We start from the raw sequence: 27011 nt of genomic DNA on the forward strand, positions 1-27011 counted from the left end.
TACTCTGCCTGATGATTGAGTTCAGTTGCAATCTTAGCATTCACATGGCAACTCAGACTCCAGCTATGAAGCCTGGCCAGGCAGTGAATGAACTTTGTACTTCAGAAACTGGTTTTAGGACCTTTATATTTGTTATTCCAAAGCCTCCAGCACATGCTGTGAGAGACAGAAAAGAATAGATGGGAAATTCTGGGGCACCCTTGCAGCATACTGACCTAATTTGAAACGAAGATGTTGCCCATGATTTTATCAGTCACCACCCTGGGCATGGGGAAGTGTTACAACACAGTAGACAATAACATTCTTTCCTATAAAATTTTATTTATTACATAAAAAATTCTATACATTTGTTAGACTAAAATACAGTTTTCATTATAATTCTGGCAACTGAGCCAGTACACAGAGAAAACTTAGCATTAGATCAGCACTTTTCTTTCTAGTTCATATTTCTGCACAAGAAAAACATTTCAAAGCTCCATTTCATATAGGCTCATTGTTCTCTGAAGCCAGATGGAATTCCATCCAATTCAGAGCTCTTGGAAGTTAATTTCCCAGCAAGATTTGATAACTCCAACTCCAGAAAGTTAATTGCTTAATATACATATTTTAAAAGTCCTCTGAGAGCATAATGCTCCATCTGTAAAGTCTGCACTGTGTCAATAACGACAGTCACAAATACTGGGGCTACAACCGTGTCTGTGGGGCATGTTCAAGCACCTACATGTTTGTTACCCCACATGAATACAGTGTAGTGACACTGTAACAAGAAAAAAATCCAAAATAACGGTAAGGTAAATGATCCCAAACTATGGAAGGCTTAACTGTGATCCTCCAGTTTATAATGGACAAAGACAAGACAAGATACAAAAATTCATTCTGGCACTACGAAATAGAATGCAAATGGCAAAAAAAAAAAAAAAAAGACAAAAAGGCATCAGATTGAGAAATATGTGGCACCACAACATACTTCTCATGCCACATTACACAGCCACAAGAAATCAAAACACACTGATGTGTGTTTTCTGCTCATATCACCCCATATGCTGGGCTGGGCTTGACAATGGATGTGAAGACTCAGTGCCTAAGAGATCAATAGCAGGTCCCTACTGTATTGACTGATCTTTAAATTTGGCTGCCTTATTATTCTAGGAGCTCCATTCTAAACTCAAGGAGTTCAGAAAGGCTGTGCCAGCCAGTAAGTAAAGTTGGACCTTTGGTCTTCAGAAGATAGGGTTTTGTCTTTGGTTGTTTTTTGAAGCCCCTGTCATTTTGCTTGACGCCCTTCACACTTTTCTCCCCGCCTTTTTGTTAGTTATAAAGTTTTTTTTTTCTCCTGTAATCAAATCAGTTAACAACCACTGAACTAACTTCTTTAGATGTAAGATCTATTAGCAGTGCATTCAGTGGTCCAGAATATTTTGAGAAAGTATAAAAACTTCTTTTCATTATGGAGCTCTTAGTACCCTCATATAGGGAAGAAATCAGAAAACTCCAACAACACAACACCATCTACTAGCATTAAGGCAACACAGCAGAAGGAAAGTTAACTGTCCCCATGTGATCATTTCAGAAAATCAAAATAGGCAAAAACAATAGGGGCCAAAAACCAAGTTCTGAGCACAGACTACTGGAACGTAGAGAATGGGGAAAATCTACTTAAGTCCCTGTTTCAAATCACCAGCCCCCAAAGCTATCCTATTATTGTCACACTCCTGTGTGGTATCTAATACAATTTACGGGAAAACAAAAAAAAAAAAAAAAAGTCACAACCTGATTATCAACATGGTAAATGAAGAAGGAGCCTCACATTTTCTAGTGGCAACTAGAATGATCCATGGAACCCACTCTATCTGCCCAATTATTCCCAAGTCTTTTTTTTAATGCCCACTTTTTTTTTTTTTTTACTCAGATGATTTAACACATGCTCCTGAAACAACAGCTCAAATTATAATCCTAGCTGACAGGATGGGTGGATCAGATTCATACACGAAGGTCAGAATATTCCCTTTAAGTCCTACACTTCTGTGACAAAAAGACATATCAAATTTAGATACTTACAATGGACTTAGGCCCTTTTCTATCCAATATGGGAATTTCCACCAGTGGTCTCTGCATTTACTACTGTGGAAGGTTCATTAAAGCTCTTCTAGGCCAGACACGGTGGCTCACGCCTGTAATCCCAGCACTTCGGGAGGCTGAGGCAGGTGGATCACCGGAGGTCAGGAGTTCGAGATCAGCCTGGCTAACATGGTGAAACCCCGTCTCTACTAAAAATACTATAATTAGCTGGGCGTGGTGGCACATGCCTGTGGTCCCAGCTACTCAGGAGGTTGATGCAGGAGAATCGCTTGAACCTGGGAGGTGGAGGTTGCAATGAGCCAAGATGGTGCCACCGCATTCTAGCCTGGCGATAGAGCGAGACTCGGTCTCAAAAAAAAGCAAAAACAAACAAAAAACCCCCAAACTTTTATTGGAGTGTGGGGCGGAGTAGGGAGCTGACTTTTCTCCTTTCTTCACCAGCCAGTTATGACATTTCCACTTTCTTCAGCCTGAAAAGGTAGGCAATGGTTTGATGTCTGACTATAAATCATGAGCCACTGGGATCAAATTTCACAAGAACTTCAAACCCCTTGATGAGTGTCTGCCCAGGGAGCCTTCCATGTAGATGCAGCACCCTTACCTAATAGTACTAGGTGCGGATGTGAAGAAATTCACATATTCCTAAAGAAGATGGAGTAGGGAAGGGACTGGGGGTGGAGTTCTATTGGCAGAGCAGTCCCAAGCTGCTCTAGTGGTTGACTGGAAAACACTAAAACAGAAAACACCTCCCTGATTTATGCAGGGAGAAAAAACACCTTTTGCATTTCTACCTTTAGCATCTGCTCCTCCAACTTTCTACCAAATTTATTTTTTGCCAACTATGGACTACACTTGAGTTTGCTAATTTATCATCATCTTCAACTGTTCCTGGACACGTTGAAAAATATATTTTAAGACAGTAATATACTGATAACACTAAGCCACATAATGTCATAGCTGAGTTACAATAAAAAGAATCAAGTGTTTTGGTAGATGGATTAATTACAAAGATTCCCTATTTATTTCTTCTTGGATTTTTTTTTGTTTTTTTTTTGGCTCATTGCAAATAATCTGCTACCTTGCCCCAAATAACCCCCAAGGACACACACACACACACACACACACACACACACACACCCTCATACCTCCAAGGAAAGAAAATCTTACTGTCATGAAGAGTCAGTGTTGATCATCTTGTTATTCCTTCAGATTAGTGTGGTTTCTATTCCCTAACCTGCTACCAAATTACATAAAGTCTTTAAGTTATAAAAATGATTCCAGGTCAGAAGGTGGTAAGCATCATCTCAAAAGCATCTCTAGTGGAGGCCTCATCACTTCCTCATTTCAAAACACATTATCAGAACAACTTTAGAGCAGGCTATTGACTTGGGTTCATTAAGACTCTGAGGGGGTGGAGGGGTGGCAGCTGGCAGTCTGAGGGCCCTGAGATTCTATGAGCATTTTGAGTGTTCACAGACATGCGATGTGCATTTGAGAGAAAGATAGTCCATAACTTTCTTAAGCTCAAAGAGACCCATTGCCCCTTCAAAATAATTTGTTTTTGAATATCAAATATTAAATTCAGGTCTTAGCAAATAAAAGTGAAACATTTCTGAGACATCTGTAAATTACAATGTTTCCATGTTCAACTAGATCTTCACTAGACTATCAATAAAAGCTTTATTATTCTGAGCTCCGTGTCCTGGAGAAAATCATTTAAGTTGTAAAACTGAGCATCAAAACTGAAGAATAGCCTAATAGGTCTCTAACAATTTCATATATTTTCCACAAATTGACTAATGAATTTCCTTAGAACACATTCTGTCCATATAATTTACAAAAGTGGCAATTGTTCATGCAATATTGAAACTGAATCATCATTTGTCTTTACACATACAAAATCAAGATGGGGAGGAAGAAAGGGCACTATAGTATTTCTATAGAAAAGAAAGGTTCTCCACAGAAATCAGTAACTTTAAAAACTGCATTGAAGTTTTCTATAAGAAAGATATTTTCAAAGATTTAAATCTTGGATTAAAATTATCCTCTTAAAATTAAAACGTGGAGTATAAGAATTTGGTTCAAATGTATGAAATCTGAATGGAAAAAATGTGCTATTCTAAATTCATAAGTGTACACAACATGTGTAATTTATGTTTTGTTTTTTAAGTTTGCTAGCTTTAGATTTTCTTTTGGCATACTCGAGGGTCCTGCTTTTTTAAAAATGTGGACTATGTGCCACTAAGTTAACAAAGATGAGTTAATTCCAAGAAGCTACTGTGTATGAACAGTGCCTACTTTTCAAAAAGGCTAACATGCATTCTTAGTACACAAAGATACATGAATATGCATTTAAAGCAAAAGGCAGCCTATGCTGTGAATACAGAATACACAAATCTCTGCATTATGCTTTTACTTATGAACCCACATTTTTTCAATATGTATTCACAGACCACTTCTTAACAACTCTAGACAAGCCATTATAGTGCACTCTTACTTGTCAGATGGAATGTATGAAAAGAATACAGAACTTAACCGTGGCAGGTACACTGATAAGCCTCCAGACTCTGAGAGTTGTGTTGTTGTTGTTGTTTTTAAGTAGCAGTAGAAAAGCAGTAAAGAATTTACTTATTGAAAAGCGAAAGCTTAAAGACCTTTCTGGAGGAAACTTCTCAGAGGCCATGTTAAGGCTATTGGAAAGTCCAATTTAAATGAAAAGGTTACTGACTAAAAATCAAATCAAATATTCAAGTCAACATTACTGGCAGTTCTGGTTTTGGAACTGATCCCAGAATTCTACCTTGCAGGCTACGAGATCTCTTGAAATGGCTGTTAGTAGCCAGTGATAGTGCATGGTGGAAATGGTTGAAGCCTCAGGGGCAGTGGTGTGGCCTCACACATATGTGGTGCCTGCAGTTCCTGTAGCTGTTCTGAAGAGGGAGGGAGAGGTATTAACTCTGCTCTAAAGCAGTTTGGGTCCAGAATAAAGGGGTCAGTGCCTCATACCCCCTACTGGGGTGAAATCCTAAAACTGCCCAGGGAAGGCAAGGAAGCCCTTGGCAGATACCAAGATCAGTGGTATTGGAAATCACTTACAATCAGCAGCTTAATGCCCTTCGTGAGGGTAAAAAAAGAGAGAGAGAGACAGCAACTCTACAAAAGAACATTTCTAACATAACTTAAAAATAAACTCAGTAAGTGCCTCCTCCTTAACCATTATGGAAAAAGTTTGGGGACCAACATACACTTAAGCTACTTAAGTTGTAGTGACTTAGGACTTAATTATCTTATAGGATAAAATAAAAACTTTAATCCTAAACATTAGCCATTGCATTAAATGGTTTACGGGAACAACTGGCTTTGAGCTCTGCTCATCCACGCAAGGATTATACAATCTCAGTGCTCTAGCTAAATTGCTAATGTTTTATTACTACTGCACCAGTAAGCCTCTCATAGAAGATGGGTCTCTTGGGTTTACAATGAAATATAACTTTTCTCTTCCATATTATGGAAGACCTTATTCTTGAGGCAGGAGCTTAGAAAGTCTAAATTATGCACCGGAGCTTTAATTATCTGATGGTAGAAACCATGATACTCTGGTCACTACTACAATTGACAATAGAGGACCCCAACTAAAAGTCTAGAAATATGAGTCCTGAATGCAGTTTTGAAGATTCACCACAGAAGAAGACAAAAACCACAACACAGAATCAATGATTTATAAAATTATTCGGGTATCCACATTTCACAGATAAATTTCTGTTCTTCATCTATTCTTCTCACTTGGGCAGAAGATGGAAGCAGTGAGCGAATAGCAATAAGGCAGCCCATAGCTAGCTGAAGAATGACTTGAAATGAATGAAAAGAGGCAGCAGGAATATCCAAACATAACCTCAACATATTTAAATATTGCTTAAAATCCACTGTGAGGCTTTATCAAATTAATCAAGGAATAAAGCTCATGAGAGAGTGATATTCCACATATTAAATATCTCTCTGCGTGTGCCTGTGTAATGTATATGCATATCTGCATATTTCTATATGGCACATGAATTTACTTAAGGAAAACAGCCTGGCAATTAATTTGCAACTCAAATGACATGGTTACACATAGATTATAATTTCTAAACACAATGTTAGTAAAACAAAATTTATTTGTAAAACAGGACCTGTTATATAAAATGGCACACAATCAAGTTATACAAAAATACAAAATTTCTTTCTGATTACAGTTCTAGTTGCAAATGATAATTAGAAAGCATTCCTGGTGGCTTCCAAATAGCTGAGATTGCGAGCATATGGAACAGGGAGCAGCAACAGTCCATGATGCAGGGATGTCCAAGTGAGCAGAACCTAATTTCCAAGTTCAGGACTTCCATCAGGTCACTTTGGAGGGATACCTCTTTAAATTGCTAGCTCCTGGAATGTCTTCTGTTTGGATACCCATCTTCTAGACTTTTGCCAATTCTAAATTTAGTTCCCAATGTTTGCGAAAGTCCAAAATCTGTGTGGCTATGAAACAGATGGTATTCTGAATTTTCTCACGTGATTTGCTCTCTCATCTATTTGGACAATTGTTAGTTACATAATTATATTTATTCCATATCAAATGAATAAAAGAGAACAGTGATACTGTTTGGTGATACTAGATGTTAGATGTTAACTTCTGGAGAATTATTCTTTCCAAATAGCTACTCTTGCAATGTTGGTTTCCCAGATCTTGCTAAGACATGAGCTCTTAATTGTGTGTATGTGTGCGTTTTTTAAAATCCAGACTCTTATTGCAAATATTCTGAAAAATCAGAAATATTACATGAACTTTGAAAAGAAACCAAGGCATTTAGCAAATTTTAGCCTAGCTAGAGTAAAGAACACCAATACTTAAAAAAAAATACCATTTACCTTTTGCAGCAATTTAGAGGTCCAACCCTTTGAAAGGAAGCACATTAGCAAACAGTTGCTTATGAAGCCCTAGTGACTTTACTTGTATGCATTTTCATAATACCGGTCTCATTCACTGTCTAGTTCTGGTAGGAGGCAATGCTTTCTTTCAAAAGATTCTCCTTCCATGGAATGATAAAATGCTGAGGCTTTTTTTGTTTTTTGTACAGAGCCTGTATTTAGTGCAATAAGTTTAAAAAATTTGCTCTGAAATATTTACTTTACATTAACAAAAATAGCTTTTTTTAAAAAAATTGTAACAAAAAGGAGTTATCGCATAAACAGATCATGAATTATTCTTAGCAAATTACACTTTTTTTTTCTTAAAGCATTCACCATTACAATAAGCAGAACAATGGAATATTAGCCATTCATATCTGGTAAGCTTCAGGAATAGAAAAGCAAAAAACCCCAGACCCACCCCCAAACAAAAAGAACAGTCACACTGGAGGATCAACACATTAGCCAATTCTTCAGTTAAACATTGTAGAACTCTGGATACTCAATGAATTGCCAAGGAGAGGAGCACCTGCCAGTGTGTTTTCAGATTGTATAGCAAGCATTTGAATAAAATGGCCGTTTAACCCTAAGCCACTGACGTTACTCTGAAGCAGAAGCCCAAGCACCGCAATTTTCAATGCTTTATGTTCCATGTTTCTGTCCCATCTTTATTCCTCCCAGCATTACTTAATCTGCAAATCAATACACAGAAACTTAAAGGCTAAACTCGCTGGGTGCTCCAGCTTCCTTTCAAATCAGGCACACAAATGTGTGGAGGATGCTACTAAAGTCAAAAAGGAAAGAAAGACAAAATATAAGGAAAAAGTTTGCATACGAAAGATTATCTACCCTTTTCTTTTTTTACCTACTTTCTTTTAAAGAAGCGTTAGGGTAAACTACAAATACCTGAGGAGTTGGTTACCTTTTAATGTTAGCTGACAAATGTATGAACTATTATGAAAATTCCCATATTGGGCCCACTTGTATGTTTCTAAAAGTAAAATGACATGGCTTCTTTGATTGGGGGAAACTGATTGGAGTAATTCCTTATTTATCTGAAAGCATATGCCTAGTCTTGACCCACTAGGACTTATGCATCAGCAAAATAAGATCTTGATTTTATACACACATCAGGGAAATCACCCCTGAATAAACTTTAGACATAATTTGGTACAATAATTTTACCTATTTTTAAATAACTAAAGTTAAAATCTCCTCTAAGTTATTAAAAATGTTAATCAGATATGAATTTTAACATTTCCATTAAGACAATTACAGTTGAAAACATTAAATGACGGAAGTTGCCTTGTAAAAGCCACCCGTATGAAAGGAGTACATGTTTGACAAAAATAAGCATAAAAAAGGTATTAAATCCCTGTTCCTTTTCTCTGATTTTGGCTGATTTATGTGTGTGTGTGTATATACATATACATATATACACACATACATATATATATATACACACACCCACACACACAAATACATAGTTATGTGTATATATTGTTTTGGAATGTCAATGGGTTTCCATAACCGTCGGCTAGGTTCAAGCAGAACTTGCTCCCGAAGCCTAGAAAACAAAGTCATACAGAGTATAATCTTAGACAATTACCATTAAAAGGAGATCATGAATGATGTTACAAATATACACATGGTCACAAACAGCAAGATGGCAAAATGGACTGAGAATCCTTCTCCCCTGAATTCCTGGAGCTGAAATTCTTACGAATGTTGAAAGTCACACTTTCTCCAGGATCATCTCTGAGATACACAGAGCATTCTTCTCTAGCCCATATTCCTACAGTGTCTAGGATTTTTCCTCCCTTTTCTCTTTAAGTTCTTTCCTATATGATAGCAAGCAGTCAGAAAATCTCTTTCCTAAACCTCTTCATCACTTTTGGTACATTTATCCAAAATCACTTTCAAAGAATCATAAAAAAATTGATAAATCTTTAAAGTTTCCTTAACTAGTGAGCCTCTCTCAGGGAAAAGTTCGAGAACAAAACTGAAAGTTCTCATGTTTAGTTCAATGATCCCTTGTCAAAAGGAAAACATAAAACCTCATTTTACTGAACATTATTGTATAGGCTAAAAATGAAGCCTAAATTAAAAGATCCCATTGATGAGGGAGGAAGATAGTGAATTCAAACAGCAGCAATGTTTCTAGAGCTACTGCAAAACAGGCATGATGCTTTTATAGAACTTTCATCTACAGCAACAACATGTAAATTATATCAAGCAAATACAAATAAGCAATCCTAAATTCTATCAATCCCCAAACTTAAGGTAGAAATTTCTCAAATAGATTTTTAGAAACACATGCAAGGGAATGGTATTAGTAGGGGCCAACTCTAACCATGCATACTGTGGAAGAGAAATAAAGAAGGTACTGAGGTGCTGAGAAAATAAAACTGCTCTGTGAGCAACATTTCACACTTGTCTTCGGGGAGCTTTTTAACCATTGAAAACATTATTCGTAGGGACCCAATGCTACAATGTCCAAAGCACCAGAACAATGCACATAGAAGATGTATTTTGGGATGCAGAAGAGGGTTTTTGCCATTAATCTGCAAGCAATGAACTGATGAACAACTTAAAATGAAAGCAAAAATTAAATGAAGATTTTAATGCATTGTTTGAAGTAAGGGACACTATTTCAAAACTGAAAATACTAATAGGAAAGAACTCTTCCTAAAATATTTGGCATCTGGTAGAATGCCACATAACCTGGGCAGTTCTCCCAGGATTATTGCCTATAAATTAGGAGTTTAGGTAAGGAAAGTATACTTGCATTCTGATCTACTACAATTCAGCTACCATTCATTAAATAATACTATAGAAATCTGTGCCAACTCATGGCAAGATTACCTAGTTTTCAACCTTGAAATATTTCTCCCTTTCTTTAAACGCTTATTACTGAATGATATAAAGAAAGCTTCAATCACTGGAGAGACAGAAAAGGGGGAAAAGCTTGGTTTTTATTTTAAGATTTCTTATGTCTTTTTAAGTTTTGGGCTTAGAATCGATTTGCTGAACAATTAGGACTACCAAGCAATAGAAGAAAGGAAGCCTCCCTCCTTTCTCCATGTTGCCATAGGGTTGGCAGAATCTCCACTGCTGCCCTCCTCAGCCTTTGTGAAGTAAGAGGGATACAGAAAGGTGTGGAGGGCGGGCATGGAACCTGACTGGGAAGATTGCTGGTGAGCTGCCATCTGCCCAAGCGATCCATGTCTAGGTGATGCAAACTTAAAATTCAGAGCTATGTGGGTACTAGAGTGATCTGTGCTCTGGGATCTAAACATTTAAATTTGATTTTATAATTATTCATGCTATTAAGTAACAGTAACACCAAAATAGGCACTGGAAAGGGTTATAGAGAAAAGGGTTTATATCTAAATATTTTATTGAGGCTTTAACTTAGGTTGAATGTGCAATTAGTTTGCATACACATACAGCCTCCCTTCCTCCCCCCCATCAATAAGCCTATTTCCTTTACTCTTAAATGAGCTTATTTTATACCATATATATACTTTTTTTTTTTTTTAAGATGGAGTCTCGCTGTGTCGCCTAGGCTGGAATGCAATGGTGCAATCTTGGCTCACTGCAACCGCCGCCTCCCAGGTTCAAGCAATTTTCCTGCCTCAGCCTCCCAAGTAACTGGGATTACAGGCACTCACTGCCATGCCCAGCTAATTTTCTTTTTTTTTTTTTGTATTTTAGTAGAGATGGGATTTTTTTTTTTTTTTTTTTTTTGTATTTTAGTAGAGACGGGGGATTCACTGTTTTGCCCAGGGTGGTCTCAAACTCTTGAGCTCAGGCAATCCACCTGCTTCAGCCTCCCAAAGTGCTAGGATTACAGGCATGAGCCACCACGCCCAACCTACTTAAATGAACTTATTTTATACCATATATTTTAAATTTGAAAACCTATAAATCAGCAGTATCCAATCTTTTGGCTTCCCCAGGCCACCCTGGAAGAAGAATTGTCTTGGGCTGCATATAAAATACATTAAGGATAGCTGATGGGCTTAAAAAAAAGAAACACAAAAAAATCTCATGTTGTAATAAAGTGTACGAATTTGTGCTGAAAGCCTTCCTAAGCCATATGCAGCCCACAGGCAGCAGGTTGGACAAGTTTGCTATAAATCAAATCATTTATTAAAGTGTAAGGAAGATAGAAAGAAAGTCCTTACCTCACACTTTTGAACATTATATGCAGTTAGAGGGCACATTGCTTAAAATTAATTATTTAAGGATGCAGACAATTATATAATATTTGAAAATAAACATGCTATTAAAAAATATGCATTTAAATTAGGAAGTAATTAGACCAATATATGATAGAGGCATCTATTGCTACACTATACCCATGTGAAGTATATGTGACAATACTCATGTGAAAAGCAGCTCAAGGTTCTCTTACATTCATTAAGCTGCTCTTTTCAAATAAAAGTGGAGTACAGAGATATATTTGTATATATATACATATATATATAATATCAATGACCAGAAATAATTTATCCATCTCACAATTAAACTGGGAGAAGACTAGATTGTCTTACTGAGTGGGAATGTGGGTATTGATGAAAACAGCCTTGTTGCTACTGAAAAATAAAGCTTAAGAAACAAAGAAAGTACAACCTAGGCAACAGAAGAAAATGTCAGCCAAGGGAAAAGGACAGCGATGTAAACAGAACAATATTTTAAAATGGGGGAGTATGAATTTTAGCAAGTTGAAAGGAATTGCTATGATCACCTTCCAAAATGATAAAAGTCAAACCGTCAGTTCAAGTGTACACCAAAATGTTCAGTCTGATGAAAGCCAAACACTGACAGTTGAAAAGGAAAGAGCAATAGCAGTTTTACCTTAGGGACAAAACTATCATCCCCCACCCCCCACCGAGCACTGATGAGGATGCTGTTCCTTTCAGCTTACTTTTACAGAAGGTGGTCTCAGTTGTGACAAGAATTCTGCCATCCAAGTGATGGGTAAGCACACAAACAGAAAGAGCAGCACGTCCTGCGTGATACAGATAACAAAAGCTTCTCCTGAAGAAGTGCAGTCAGTGAAGACAGAGAGAGAGAGGAAGTGAAAGTGAAATTCTTGGAGGGCGGCCACCTCCTCATCTCCACCTACCATCGGCTTTAGCTCTCTGGCATCAGCGACGCCTCCCTTACCAGCTTCTTTCATCGCTTTCCTACTGTTTTCCACAAACTCCTGCAAAATATGGACCACAATGCGTAAATTCTTCGTTCCTTTCAGATTTGTTAGTAGATGAATTCTAAAGAACATTTACATTTTTGACTCAATCTTGGTAAATGGATGGCCTAAAAACATAGCAATAAAGAATGTTTAGTATCACACATGAGGGCTGCTAAATTTGCAGGAATGGACTCTGCAATCCGCTGATTTAAAACATCTTTCCATCCATTCATTGTGACAATCTTACTAAGGCTCCAAGAGATAATGTTAGTTCTATCTGGAAGAGAAAACACCTAACATTTTTAAGAGGCTATTTTCTCATACTCAGAATATCACTTTATTTGTTGTTGTTGTTTTTTTCTATATCAAGGTTAAATGAAACAAGAAGAACATGGTACTCCATAAGCCTCCACTTTTAAATAACCACAGAAGGTAAAAGAACACACTGATATTGCTAAGCACATAATGCTTTTTTTCTTAACCAAACCATAAACAAACTATCTTTTAAAAAAGTGTCAATCTGACCATGACATTACTTCATAAAGTAGGAAGACAGGGTGTGTCAACCAGAACCTATCGTTCGTAGTAGTCGAAATGGGAATGTGCCCCAAAGGGAACATTTCTATTCTGTCAACATTTACGGGGCACTTCTTCATTAAATATCCTCATGATTCCTACAGAGAACACTGAAGGGTGGAAAACAGTATTTTTTACTCTGCTTTTGATCAGTGACTTATTAAACAATAACACTCTTCTAAATGCTTTAATCACAAAAGAGATGCAACAATCATGATCAAATTCCATTCAGAAAATAACCAGTTAGAATTACTTTAGACATTAAGAAAATGTCCACAATTTAGCTGATGTTGTCAGAAAAAGAGAAAATCAATGCCAAATAGGTCAGCTAAATCATTTGGAATTCTTACTATTGGAAAAAAAAAAAAATCTAGGCTGGGTGTGGTGGCTCACACCTGTAATCCCAGCATTTTAGAAGGCCAAGGCGGGCAGATCACCTGAGGACAGGAGTTCAAGACCAGCCTGGCCAACATGGTAAAACCCTATCTCTACTAAAAATGCAAAAATTAGCCAGGAGTGGTGGCACACGCATGTAATCCCAGCTACTTGGGAGGCTGAGGCAGAACTGCTTGAACCTGGGAGGTAGAGGCTGCAGAGCCAAGACCATGCCACTGTACTCCAGTCTGGTCGACAAAGCAAGACTCCGTCTCAAAAAAAAAAAAAAAAAAAAAAAAAAAAAAACAACTAGCCTATTTATTAATACACTTATTTCAGATTTAACTGGATAAAATATGCTCCTGGAAAATGACTTGTTATTTCAATGTATAATGCTTAGTATTCAATATTACCCATTTTGAGATAGAAATATTTAATAGCTTAATAGCAAACTATTATTATTTAGAAAGCATCTTTACTTTGGTAACATTTAACACTGATTATAATGGTACTTAAGCCATTTAATAAGGTTTTCAAATTTTTAAAGAAATTTAATTGAGGTTCGAATATGAAAAATCTGCATATAATATCTGTGTAAAGGTTCAGATCTTGACTAATAAATAACTATACACTCTATCAGTCATAGGTCTGTTATCCGTATTCATCATAAAATGCTTTCAATTTGGCCTACCATATTTAAGATGATGAGTTTTAATCAGGGTTGACAGCAGTAATGTTTGGGGCAATGGTGGACAGAGAAAGACAGGTAGGCACTAGGACCTGGGAAACAGGATATTTTATCTTTGAGCCCCATTTCAGGAAAAGGCTAGAAGCTGGTTTAAAAAGTCAATTCAAATCTATCTAACTACAGAGAGAGGGGCAGCAGGAATAGGGTGAACTTAGGACTATTAACGAGTACAACTCTAGCTAGGTAGATCTGAAATGATCTTGTCCATGCCAAGAAGCCTTCCTCCCTGACTTACCCAAGATTAGCCTCATTCATGAGTCAGTGCTACGGGGTTAATTCTAAATTACTCAATTGCATATAGTGTGAATTAAACATAGATAATGTTTTATAAAATATTTTTATTGGTATTTTTATCCCTAAAATAGGAAAGGGCATTTGAAGTACTTACCATCAGCACTTTATCCATATAGAATTCTCTGCCAGGGCTCCCATCATTGTATTTTGTATCAATGGCAAAACACAAGAATAATACATCCACTACCATTTCGTAAATAGACAGGAAGCAATGAGCGACTAGGAAAGCAAAGAGGCAGACGATGATCAGAGGCAGCACCCATACTGTGTAGTCCTGCTGGTAGTTGAGCAGCATAATCCCAGCTAAACCTGTGCTGCAGACTATCAGCACCTGAAGCAGAGAGAACAAAGATCACATTTAACATCCTACTGAAGAAAGCCACTCTTTTCTCATCATTTGCAGACTTCAAATTCTCTTTACTATTTATAAGTGATGGTTGCATGAGGCCATTCCATCTCAAATGAGGAAATATAATCCATATATTCCCATATACACACAGAGTCATGCATGCTTATCATATAATATACACTTTAAAATCATACGTTAAATGATTCTGGTTTAAAGATAAATAAGTTTTCCAAATGCTACGCTGCACCCTAAAACTTAACCTATTTAGAATCTGTGGCAATTTTTAAGATAAATGTACACATATTTTAGAAAAAATTTACACACTCTTAGCACTCAGAAAAAAGTGATATTTCAGTGTAATGGTATGTATTTTTTTCTAAGCATTTTCACATATATGAAATAGTATTATATAAACAAATCACTATAAGCTTTTCATTAATATTTATAGAAGTATCATTATAAATGCTTCATAAATATTTACTCAGCTACATAATTTCATTTTATGAGTGATTTAAAATACATTTAACCACTCTCTTACTGTGAAGATTTACGTTGTTTTCAGATATAAATAATGCTGCAACAAACATCTACAGTCTTAGAACTTTTTCTGTGTTTCATATTTTATTTCACATAGAATATGTGGTAAATTTAATATAATTTGCCATGAAGTTTATATTTGGACTCTCTGTGAAGACAGAGGTTGCCAAAAACATCCATGCTAAAAGAATAAAAGAAATAGCCAATTTAGTTATTGTCAAGAACCACCCACTCTGATGCTTCATCATTTCACATGCAGCATTTTACATTTTTTGTGGTTTTTAAAATACATTTTATTACAGCTTTTCAATAACCCTATAAATGGTTTATGGCAAATATTATCATCCCATTTTATAGACTGGGAAACATACTTAGAGATGCTAGCCAACCTGAGTAGAAAAAAAGAGAGTAGACCCAAGGTCAAGGTCATAAGAGTAGAAAAAAGAATAGATCCTACTCAAATAATGGTCTCATGATGTCAACTTCAGTGCTCTTTCCAGATAAAAACTCAGAAATATTTGGATATTGGTACACAGCAGTAATGGATTCTACTGAATTCTAGACACACTCTTTCCCAGTCCATTATTTTGTCTTGTATAAGGCTTTAAGTAAAGGGAAAAAAGAGACCTCTAGAATCATGGCAGCCTGTTCCTGCCTAGCATTAAGAAGAGGCAGAGTGAGAATTCTTCTTTGGCATTTTCTCCAGTATTTATCAACATCAAGGCATTTCTCATTCACCATTATCTTAACTTGGAGTTAAAATGCATTAGATGATACATTGGTTAAGCTATAAACTGATCCCTCTCTCAGATGCTTTTAGTGAGCAAATCTGGGTCTGCCCACACTTTGGAAGACTCCCCCACCATTTTTGTAGCAACTCACTTATGAATCTTCTCTTATAGTGACTTATTTTCTGGGGTTATTTCCATAGATGGTTAATTACTTCCATTTTCTTTTCTTTTTTTTGAGACAGAGTCTTGCTCTGTCACCTAGGTTGGAGTGCAGTGGCATGATCTTGGCTCACTGCAACCTCCACCTCCTGGGTTCAAGCAATTCTTCGCCTCAGCCTCCCAAGTAGCTGGAACTACAGGTGCTCGCCACCATGCCTGGCCAATTTATTTTTGTATTTTTTAGTAGAGACGGGGTTTCACCACATTGGCCAGGCTGGTCTCTATCTCCTGACCTCAGGTGATCCGCCCGCCTTGGCCTCCCAAAGTGCTGGGATTACAGGTGTGAGCCACCACGCCCGGTCATTACTTCCATTTTCTTCCACTCTCCTGGTTTCAATTTTAGAGTGAGTTATTTCCTATACTCTCCAAATCTTGCACATTCACCCTATTGGAGGGCTGAGGTTCTTCATGCTCTCAGCATGCCATTAAAAGTTAAACTCCATTGAAATGGTAAAGTTAGTTATAGAAAGAAGGTGTGGTTCAAACAAACTAGATGTTGAGACAAAAAGCTGGTGAGATGGAAGGTTAGATATTCTCATACAAAAGATAACTTCAACAATTAGTGATGTTTAGCCAAAAAAAGTAGTAGTTATTCCCAAATATAATGAAAGAGTGTTATGCACTTTATCAAGCAGTAATGGTTCTCAAAATGCAGAAAGGCTAAGAATGCAGATTCCTGGGCCCTAGTCCCAGAGTCTGGTTGGTTGGATCCACGATAAAGCCCAGTAGTTTGCATTTAAAAAGTATCCCGGGTGCTGATAAAGCCTATGTCTCAAGAAGTACTGGACTATATCAGTGATCTCCATGGTGGAGTACCCCCATCCTAGGGAGTATTTAACAGGATCACCTTGGACTTCTATTATATTTCTCATCCATTTAGAATGTCTTCTTTAGTATGCTTTATAAGGCATATATTAGTAACAGCTATATATATATATATATATAAAATTGATAAATAAATGTAAATATATTAAACAACTGTGATCAAACTTTTTTCTTAATAGGGCGCATGACTTTAGAAGTTGAGAAATCCTAGTTGGGCATGATGGCTCACACCTACCGTCCCAGCTACTTGGGAGGCTGAGGCAGGAGGATTGCTCGAGCCCAGAACTTCAAGTCCAGCCTGGGCACACAAAAGATTCCATCTCAAAAAAAGAAAAAAAAAAAAAAATAGACATTCCTGCTCTAGAGGATAAATTATTGGAATACAGTAGACAAGATTCATGCTTTGGGTAGGATGTGGGAAGCAGGAAGGAAATGAGACTAGTTTTGGAATCAGAAAGATGTAGATTTGAATTACAGAATTAGCACTTAGTTTTGTAACTCTAAGCAAGCTCATTTAACCATTCTGAGCCTGTTTTTCCATCTTTAAAAGAGACATAATAATACATACATCCCACGATTGTTAAAATAAACATTCTAAAAGTATTTAATGCAATGCCTGGCAATGTTTCTACCTCCCTCCCTTCCTTTCTTTTTTTGACATCGTAAGTGCAACATTTATGATGCTCTTTCTCTAGAGAACCTACATTTTGAAAGATATTGTTTACCAATAAAATAACATATAAGTAATAATTCATATTCTCAATTTTTATTAACCCAAGTCAAATAAATTGTCAACTAGAAGATATAATTAGTGTGAGAAAAGACATTACGAAATGGAGGTAAAATAATTTCACACAGAAGCAAAGAAATTTGAGATCAAGGGGTTTTGGGATAGCTTTATTAGGACAAATATCAATACTTAAAAATACTTAAATTGGATTGTAAATGTCTATTCTTACCTTTAGGACCCTATTGGCCAGTGACCATATGTTACAAGTCACTAAACTAGAAGAGCTAAGGTCCCTTACAAATCTAATTCATATTCCATAAAAACTATCAGGGTACCATAGAAATGGAACCCATAATGATGTCTTTTTTAATTCAGAGTTTTAAAATTGAATTTAAAATTTCGAGGTAATTGTGAATTCACATGCAGTTGTAAGAAATAGTAGAATGGTTCCATGTACCCTTTACCCAGTTCCCTTCAATGATAACATCTTGTAAAACTATAGCATGATATCAATTTCACAAGCATGTTATTGACATTGATATTGTGAAGATGCAGAATATATCCATCATTACTGGAACCCTGCACTTTGCTATTTTATAGCTATTTCCTCTCCTCCTCAACCCGATCTCTAACCACAAATCCATTCTCCATTTCCATACTGCTGTCATTTCACTTTTTTTCTTTTTGAGAAAGAGTCTTGCTCTGTCACTCAGACTGGAATGCAGTGGTGTGATCACGGCTCACTGCAGCCTCTGCCTCCGGGCTGAAGCGATCCTCCCACCTCAGCCTCCTGAGTAGCTAGGAATACAGGTGCACCGCACCATGCCAGGAAAATTTTTGTATTTTTTTGTAGAAATGGGGTTTTGCCATGTTTTTCAAGCTGGTCTTGGACTACTGGGCTCAAGCGATCCACCCTCCTTGGCCTCCCAAAGTGCTGGGATTACAGGTGTGAGCCACACAGCCCAGCCCTGTTGTAATTTCTATTATGTAAACGGAATTAATCTTCTGGGATTAGATTTTTTCGCTCAGCATAGTTTCCTCAATATTCAGTCAAGTTGCTATGTATATGAACAATTCGTATCTGGCATCATGTTTTATAATGTTTATTATGATCTATTAGTTGAACTCCCTGATTAGAAACAAATTCTGCATGCTAGCAGCCATTTAATTGTAATGAAAAACTCTTTTCGAAAGATTTACTGTATTCTATGATCAGAACTATATTTTTAGGAAAAAAAACTAAAGAATATTTATATTAAAATGTTAGAAACCCAGAAGATTTCTCTTCCTCTTATTTTTCTCTTTTTTGAATTTCTCAATTAAAAAATGTATTTATCTTTTATGGTTTTTGAGGTCATTTGAAATACTATAAATATTACATTATAAAAAATATATCTTTCTGGAAAGCAATTGGGCAATGCACATCAAGAACCCTAATGAATTCTAATTCTAGGATTCTGGCTTCAGGAAATAAGGATTGATGTGGGCAAGATTTATACACAAATACAAATTTTAGGTTAGTAAATAATTGAGCACAGCTCAACTGTAAAAAACAGAAAACCTGAGGATTAAATAAATGACACAACAGTTGTATAACCAGAGTTAGAAATGTTTTAAGAAAACAAGAAATACTCATAATGTAATACCAAGTGAAAAAAGGGATACAAAACTGCTTTTTCTACTAGGTTTCTTTTGTTTTTGTTTTTGAGACAGTCTTGCTTTGTCATCCAGGCTGCAGTGTAGTTGCACTATCTCAGCTCACTGTGACCTCCGCCTCTCAGATTCAACTAATTCTTGTGCCTCAGCTTCTGAGTAGCTGGGATTACAGGCATGTACCACTATGCCTGGCTAATTTTTATACTTTTAGTGGAGACAGGGTTTCCCCATGTTGGCCAGGTTAGTCTCAAACTCCTGACCTCAAGTGATCCACCCACCTTAGCCTCCCAAAGTGTTGGGATTATAGGCGTGAGCCACTGTGCCTGGCCCTCTACTAGATTTTAAATTCTATGTATTGATCAGTATATAACCAGGACCTATAATAGTCCTTTCCACATTACTAGTAGGCACTCTATAAAGGTATGAATAAAAGGATATGATAAACAAAGAAAAAGTTTTGACAGGTCACTAGGCTGCTAAAAAAAGTCAACTTTACAACACTGTGTTTTATCATCTTTATATTTTTCTCTCTCTCTTTTTTTCAGACAGAGTCTTGCTCTATCGCCCAGGCTGGAGTGTAATGGTTCGGCTCACTGCAACCTCTGCCTCCTGGGTTCAAATGATTCTCCGCCTCAGCCTCCCAAGTAGCTGGGACTATGGGTGCTCGCCACCACGCCCGGCTAATTTTTTTTTTTGTATTTTTTTAGTAGAGATGGGGTTTCAAACCACGTCGTTGGCCAGGCTGGTCTCGAACTCCTGATCTCAGGTGATCTGCCCACCTCAGCCTCCCAAAGTGCTCGGATTATAGGCATAAGCCACCGCACTCAACCCATCTTTTTATTTTTCATTAAAAAAATAATGCATACTCAATACAGAGAATATTATCTTACTACAATAAAGTGGGGTAGGGGTTTGGAATTATCTATATTTTAATATCCAAAAGCAATCATTGTTAACATCTTGAGATATTCATTTCCATTCTTTTTCTTATAAACATTGCTAAACACTACTAAAGCCTAGTAGTTTAACTCAGCTTTTTCATTTATTACATTATATGCATTTCTTCATATTGTAAACTCTTAATAAAAAACAGGGCTTAGTAGGTGAGTAACAGTCTACTGACTATTATTCCCAACCATTTCTCTATTGTAAGGCATCAGACTGTTTACCATTGGTCACTATATAAATAATGCTGTATTTGTTTGCAGTTAGTGTTACCAGAAGTGGCTTATCATTGACTCAGAATTACTGAGTCAAAAGGCTTTTAAAAAAATTTTAAAAAGGCCCGAGGACAAATTTAACGTCAGCTGAGGCAATTAGAGCACACAGTGATTAATAACTTAGAAGTCAGACAGACCTGAGTTTGAACGCCACATTCTAGTTCTCTAAATCTGGCCAATTTAATTTGTTCTCTAAACTTTATTTTAGAGTAGAGGAAACCAAAGGTAATACTAGTAGCTCACCTTACAGGGGAGGACCAAATGTAACACTTAACAAAAGCCCTTCACTCAGTGCCTGGTACCCAAAGTGTCTTAATCAGAGTTTACTAAAATCATCATCATTAAATATTACCAGTTAGTATCTCCCTTATTTTTCTAAATGGCTTCTTATTTCCCTTTGTAAAAAGCGTTGTGGGCAATGGCTCATGCCTGTAATCCCAGCACTTTGGGAGGCCGAGGTGGGCAGATCATCTGAGGTCGGGAGTTCGAGACCAGCCTGACCAACATGGAGAAACCCCGTCTCTACTAATGCCTGTAGTCCCAGCTACTCAGGAGGCTGAAGCAGGAGAATCACTTGAACCCAGGACGTGGAGGTTGTGGTGAGCCAAGATTGTGCCACTGCACTCCAGCCTGCGCAATAAGAGTGAAACTCTGGAAAAAAAAAAAAAAAAAGCGGTGTGTGTAGTGCGTGTATGCATACATATGTATACTTTTATCCTAAGTTGCTTCTAACCTTTCTTAGCTATAGGGATAAATTATAAATATGCAAACAAAAATAAAAGATGGTGAAGCCTTTCTGAATCAGCTGTAGAGAACTGACCCACTTCATCACACACAATGCTATGCTTCTCCATGCCAAACACATTTTCTTTACAAAAACATTTAAAAAATACAGTTGGCTAGAGCAACCTAAGGGTTCAATAGTAAGAGAATGTTTACAAATAATATTTGGTGGATATTTACCTGGTAATAATGAATAATTGTGAAGATTATCAAAACAAGATGCAAAATGTATATGGTGTAATGTAAAGATAAATGGGGAGGACCAACAGGTACGTATGCTATGATTTTTATACTACAGAAATACAAGCCGATGAAAAAACATGGGAAGAATTATATAGAAATGATAAGTTATTTAGTTATAGTGGTGGTAGTATAAGTCTTTCTCTTTTCTCAATTCAAAACTCTTCTGTGTATTTTGTGGTTTAAAACTCAGATACAATGAAATCTAATTATAATGTTATTGAATATTTTGTAGTATTTTAATAGTATAGAATAACTTGCCTCTTGTTCAACATTTCTAAGGAAAGTATAAGTCTTATTCTCTAACAGCTCTATTTTAAAGGGGCTTATACATAATACTATAGTAATAATAATGACACCTAACATTCACTGAGAACTTAAAATGTGTCAAGCACTCTCCGAGATACCCTACATGTATTAACAATGCATTAACCTCATGACCCGAGGAGTCTGGCACTATTATATTCCAATTTTACAGATAAGCAAAGCGAGGCACAGAGTGATTATCTAACCTGCCCAGGTCACACAACTACCAGTGATAGTGTCAGAACTGAAATCCAGGCAGTCAGGCTCCAGTTGCAGTACCATTAACCAGGAGGAAGACTTTTTCCTAATTCTTTACAGTTCAAAACACAAAAAGAGGGCCGGGCGCAGTGGCTGACGCCTGTAATCCCAGCACTTTGGGAGGCCAAGGCGGGTGGATCACCTGAGGTCAGGAGTTTGAGACCAGCCTGGCTGACATGCGGAAACCCTCTCTCTACCAATAATACAAAAATTAGCCGGGTGTGGTGGCGCATGCCTGTAATCCCAGCTACTCGGGAGGCTAAAGCAGGAGAATTGCTTGAACACAGGAGGTGGAGGTTGCAGTGAGCCGAGATAGCACCATTGTACTCCAGCCTGGGCGACAGAGTGAAACTCCGTCTCAAAACAAACAAACAAACAAACAACAACAACAAAAAACAACATAGAAAGAGAAACATAGGCACATGACTTAGCCTCTCCATGCCTCAGTTTCCGTCTCTGTAATATGAGGATAATAACGGAACTTACCTCAAAAATTTATTGTGGGGATTAAATGAACACAATATATGTCAAGTACTTATAACAATGCTGGACACATAGTAAGGGCTTTCTAAGTACTTTCTAAGTACTTACTTTTAGTTTTTTGGTGGCCTGGCTATTTTTAAAATAAAAGAGCAAATACATATATGCAAAATTTTACTGTATGTTGCAGAAAAAAATACTTGGTCTTACCTTGCCTAGGAATAACATAAAATCTCCCACTGTGTTGATGGTAGCCACTCGCAAAGCATTCTCCACCAGAATGACAAAGGCATCCTTTGCTGAGGTGCAGAAGTTGGTGCTGTTGATAGCTGTGGCTGTGTATGCATTCTGGACAAAAGCAAAAACAACATTTTCATCAACAACTGAAACTTCCTTTGTTAAGATATAAACTGAGCATAGCTAAAACATAGCTTCTAAAAATATTTCAGTCAAACACATGGCACCCTTTAATGAGGTAAGATTGAGACTGAGTACAAGAAAATATAAGATTTAAAGCCTCATATGGTAAAAATAACTTTCCATTTGGCTTAGTTTTGGTCCTTTAAAAACACTGTTATTTATTAAAACATACACAAACCTTTCTAACATCCATTAACTTCTTCCCTGTCTTAGTAAATCAAACATAATTTAATCTTTCCTAGATGTCTCAGGGTCATGACTGTGAACATCAGCAGTGCACTGTAATCATTTAGGTGATGCTTTAAAAGCTCAAGAGGTAGGTGTGGGCATCAGATTGCTGTGGTGCTCTATCTGGACTATCTACTATCTCCTCCTTGGTGGCTTTCTTCTATGCTCTCACTTCTCACAGCTCTTGTAGTACATAGCTCTTTGATAGCTGGCATTTTATACCCCTCCTCCTCCTGGGAGCAGAACCCTAAATCTTTTTTGAGAAAACAGCCTTACCCCATTCCCTGTTTCAGTCCCAGTGAGACTGTCACTACCTCAGGCTCTGGGGATGGGTCTTGACTGACATAAGCCAATTAGCATACTATACCTACTGGCCACAATGATTGGTTCAGAATTGGTAAATAAACCAATCAGAGCCAATGAAAGCAAAAGTGATGTTCCCTCGGGCTTCTGGGAAAAAGAGGCTTTCTTTCTTTTCCATAGGTTCTCTTGAAGGTGTGAGGGTATGAATGGCTGTAGCTGTTTGGCTAACATAATGAGAAGAGCTGCTGAAGGTCACAGTGTAAAACTGAGGGTGAGGCCAACACCATGAAGTCAGAGCAGGGAGAACCAGGTACTTCAACTTGGTGACAATTGGGACATTGGGAACTTGCCAGATTTCTGAACTTTTCTGTTATAGAAGCTAATAAATTGCTAAGAATCCCAGCTCTTTCCTGCTCTACATTCCCCTCCCTCTCCCTTGTTCAGGTCAGATTGAGCTGAGCTTTCTGTTCCTTAAAATACTGAGTTCTAGCTGATAACGCTTTCATTCAATTATACCTGCTTCGGCTGCCCCATGTGCTCTTTGACCTACTAGTCATAGACTGATTTTTTTTTTCCGTTCTTTTTTATGTTACATTCTAGAACAGCATTGATGTTTTCTGGGAAGTGTGAAAAAGTATTATAACATCAAATATGTTTGAGTCTTAGGAAGGAAAAGTATATGAACTTTGTGACTAAAACTTTTGGTCCTGAGGAATTTTGGGTTTAGTGCTGACTCAAATTGTCACTGGGTCCCAAATGTTGGGATTGCTGGGAAACTGTTGGAGATAAAGGGCTTGCTTTATACTGTGTTGTCTATAAAGCATTAACCACTGAGCCCAGGAGAGATGGTCTACAATTTATGAATATTCTAATTAAAAGCTTGTTAATTATTAGGAGTCTGTAATGAAGATGAGGTTTGAATTATCAAAAATTTAACTTGCCATTATATGATTAAATTCATTGATTAAAAATGCAGAACATTTCAGAGCCGAAGAGAGTATTTTACTGAGCAGGTCACTACCTGTGGTTCCTCAGCTTTTTTCAGTAATGGGGCAGTAGGAAATAAATTATGGTGCTCTTTAAGAAACACATTATGAGGACAGGCACGGTGGCTCATGCTTGTAATCCCAGCATTTTGGGAGGTCGAGGCGGGTGGATTACCTGAGGGCAGGAGTCCGAGACCAGTCTGGCCAACATGGTGAAACCCCATCTATACTAAAAATACAAAAAAGTAAGCCAGGCGTGGTGGTGTGCGCCTGTAATCCCAACTACTTGGGAGGCTGAGGCAAGGGAATTGCTTGAACCAGGGACGTGGAGGTTGCAGTAAGCCGAGATCACACCACTGCACTCCAGCCTGGGCGACAGAGTAAGACTCCATCTCCAAAAAAAGAAAAACAAAACAGAAGTACAGTATGATTTTGGTATACAGAATTTCATCATACAAATTGCGGAAGTTTATTATCAGAATATATTACTATAAGTCTTTTTATCTCAAAAACTAAAATACAGAACATCTTAAAGAAATCATACTAAGTGTTCGTTAGCATCTGCCTGCTTGTTGCTCCCTTATATTGTCATCTGTCAGTGCTTCTTATCAGATAAAAGACAGCAGGCACCACAGAGTTAACTACCTAACTGCAGTGGTCCAAGTGTTTTTTTTCATCTTCCACAAAAGCTTCTTTTGAAATACTCTGCCAAGTGACTCAAAGAAGTAAAAATAAACTATACTTTTGATCTTGTGTAACATTAACCTTGCTGAAAAATGATGAAGAAGAACTGCCCCAGCCAGTTCTATTCTGAAAGAACACAGACTGGTTCCCAGTTCGCACCAGTTCCCTAAGTACTCACAAAAACACCCAGTTAACAATTTATTCTATAGCAGAGGTGGTGAACCTATCACCTACAGGCCATATCTGGCCTGCCAATTACTTTTGTAAATAAAGTTTTACTGGCACACAGCTGTGCTCATTGTTTACATATTGTCCATGGCTGCTTTCATGCTACAGCAATGGAATTGTGCAGTCATGAAAGATCCTGTATGGCCCATAAAGCCAAAAATATTTACTCTCTGGTCCCTCACAGAGAAAGCTTGCTGACTTCCTGTTCTACAGTACTGCCAAGGATTAATATCAATCTCATCTACTCCCTCATCTACTGTATGTGGAATCCACCCTCTTATTGGAAATACAAACCACATTTACTCATTTCAAATTTTAGTAACTTCCTCCACAACTTTCAATCTTTCAGCATCTCTCACTGTAATTCTTCAGTTCAACAATTTAATTGACAAAGGTCTTCAGTGATCTGGAGCATAACTCCCTTGAAGAGAAATACCTTATTTCCCACATTCTAAGATATAATCAAGAGACTAATGAGCCAGTTATTCATAACAAGTTTTTAGGAGAAAATATCCTACCATATCAAATATACATATTGATTATGAGATGTATCCTGATGCTAAATAGCTCATAATGTCTAGAATCAAGGAAATTGGACAACCCATTTAAATCAACTAGGTACTAGCTTATGGTCACTCCTACCCTCAATGGGAACAACTCACTCTTAACTATAGTGTTCTACCCTTTCCAGTTCACCATGAATTTCCTTGAGACAGAAGCAAGAGAGGACCCACATGTCTCCAGTCTCTCTCCTCTGTTATCATCAGACCAGTTGACATGAGGAGAATGCCCAACACTTCCAAACTAAACTATAAAAACTTTTTGTTTCCCTCATTAGTTTTTAGAAGGTTCATTTCATTTGAGAATTATTATTATTCCTCTTTTGCTTCTTTCTTATCACCCCACCCTGCGCCATTCCATCTGCTTTTAGGGCAGAAGTCTATCTCTTTGTAGATAAATAAGCAGCAATAATTTATTTTCTCCACCCCTCTGAGAAATTTCTGTGAGAGTCGAAGATAGTCACAGAAATTTAGCCTTTTTGGCAGTATTTCTATGGATCTATGCGATTCCTTTGTATTCAACCCAACTAAAAAAAAAGTACGTGGATATTTTGCAAGCTCTTTCACTCCCTCCCAAGGTAGGAAGATAAACTGGATACATAAAGGTCAAGATGACTTCTTCAGGAAGAAAAATGTGCTGCAAATCATAGCAGGCCAATGAAAATTCCCTCCTTTTCTATACTTCCTAGTCTAAAAGAATTCATGCTTAAGGTTCTTAGGAATTTCGGAGTCCTTTATGGCTTTCCCTGATAACTATTCTCTGAACTTTCTTCAGACTTCTTGGTTAAGATTTTTAGAGTCCACCCACCTTCTTCTCAGACAGCCTTCCTTATCTGGAGTTAAACTGCCCACAGACAGACATCACTGATTAACATTTAGCCCACGCTCAACATTTGCTTGGGTAGGACACAAGCTTGAGGATATTCAACCCCCCGGAGCAAGATGAAGGATGACCACCATCCAGAAATCTTTTTAAAGGATGCCTGTTAGCCCACGCAATCCCTGGTTGTACTTCTGTGTGACGGGATATAGTTAAAAAGTACTGATCATGTGAA

At 37.3% G+C, this 27011-nt stretch overlaps 1 protein-coding gene across 4 annotated transcripts in view; it reads right to left on the bottom strand.

The window, feature by feature from the left end:
* SLC44A1 (solute carrier family 44 member 1) overlaps positions 1-27011 on the bottom strand; it is a 195384-nt gene that overhangs the window by 42059 nt on the left and 126314 nt on the right. The window contains exons 13-16 of one of the 4 annotated variants that reach the window (XM_023202410.3): positions 22758-22895; positions 14308-14544; positions 12155-12235; positions 302-8587 (exon numbers count right to left, since the gene is read on the bottom strand). In XM_023202410.3, the coding sequence (XP_023058178.1) occupies positions 8564-8587; positions 12155-12235; positions 14308-14544; positions 22758-22895 (480 nt within the window). In that variant the 3' untranslated portion in view covers positions 302-8563. Of the gene's footprint in view, positions 1-301; positions 8588-11944; positions 12236-14307; positions 14545-22757; positions 22896-27011 lie in introns of those variants that run through there. The other 3 variants (XM_023202422.2, XM_023202418.2, XM_023202403.3) reach the window with 3 other exon arrangements.

This window comes from Piliocolobus tephrosceles, chromosome 14, assembly GCF_002776525.5.
Source record: "Piliocolobus tephrosceles isolate RC106 chromosome 14, ASM277652v3, whole genome shotgun sequence".
Classification (NCBI taxonomy): domain Eukaryota; kingdom Metazoa; phylum Chordata; class Mammalia; order Primates; family Cercopithecidae; genus Piliocolobus; species Piliocolobus tephrosceles.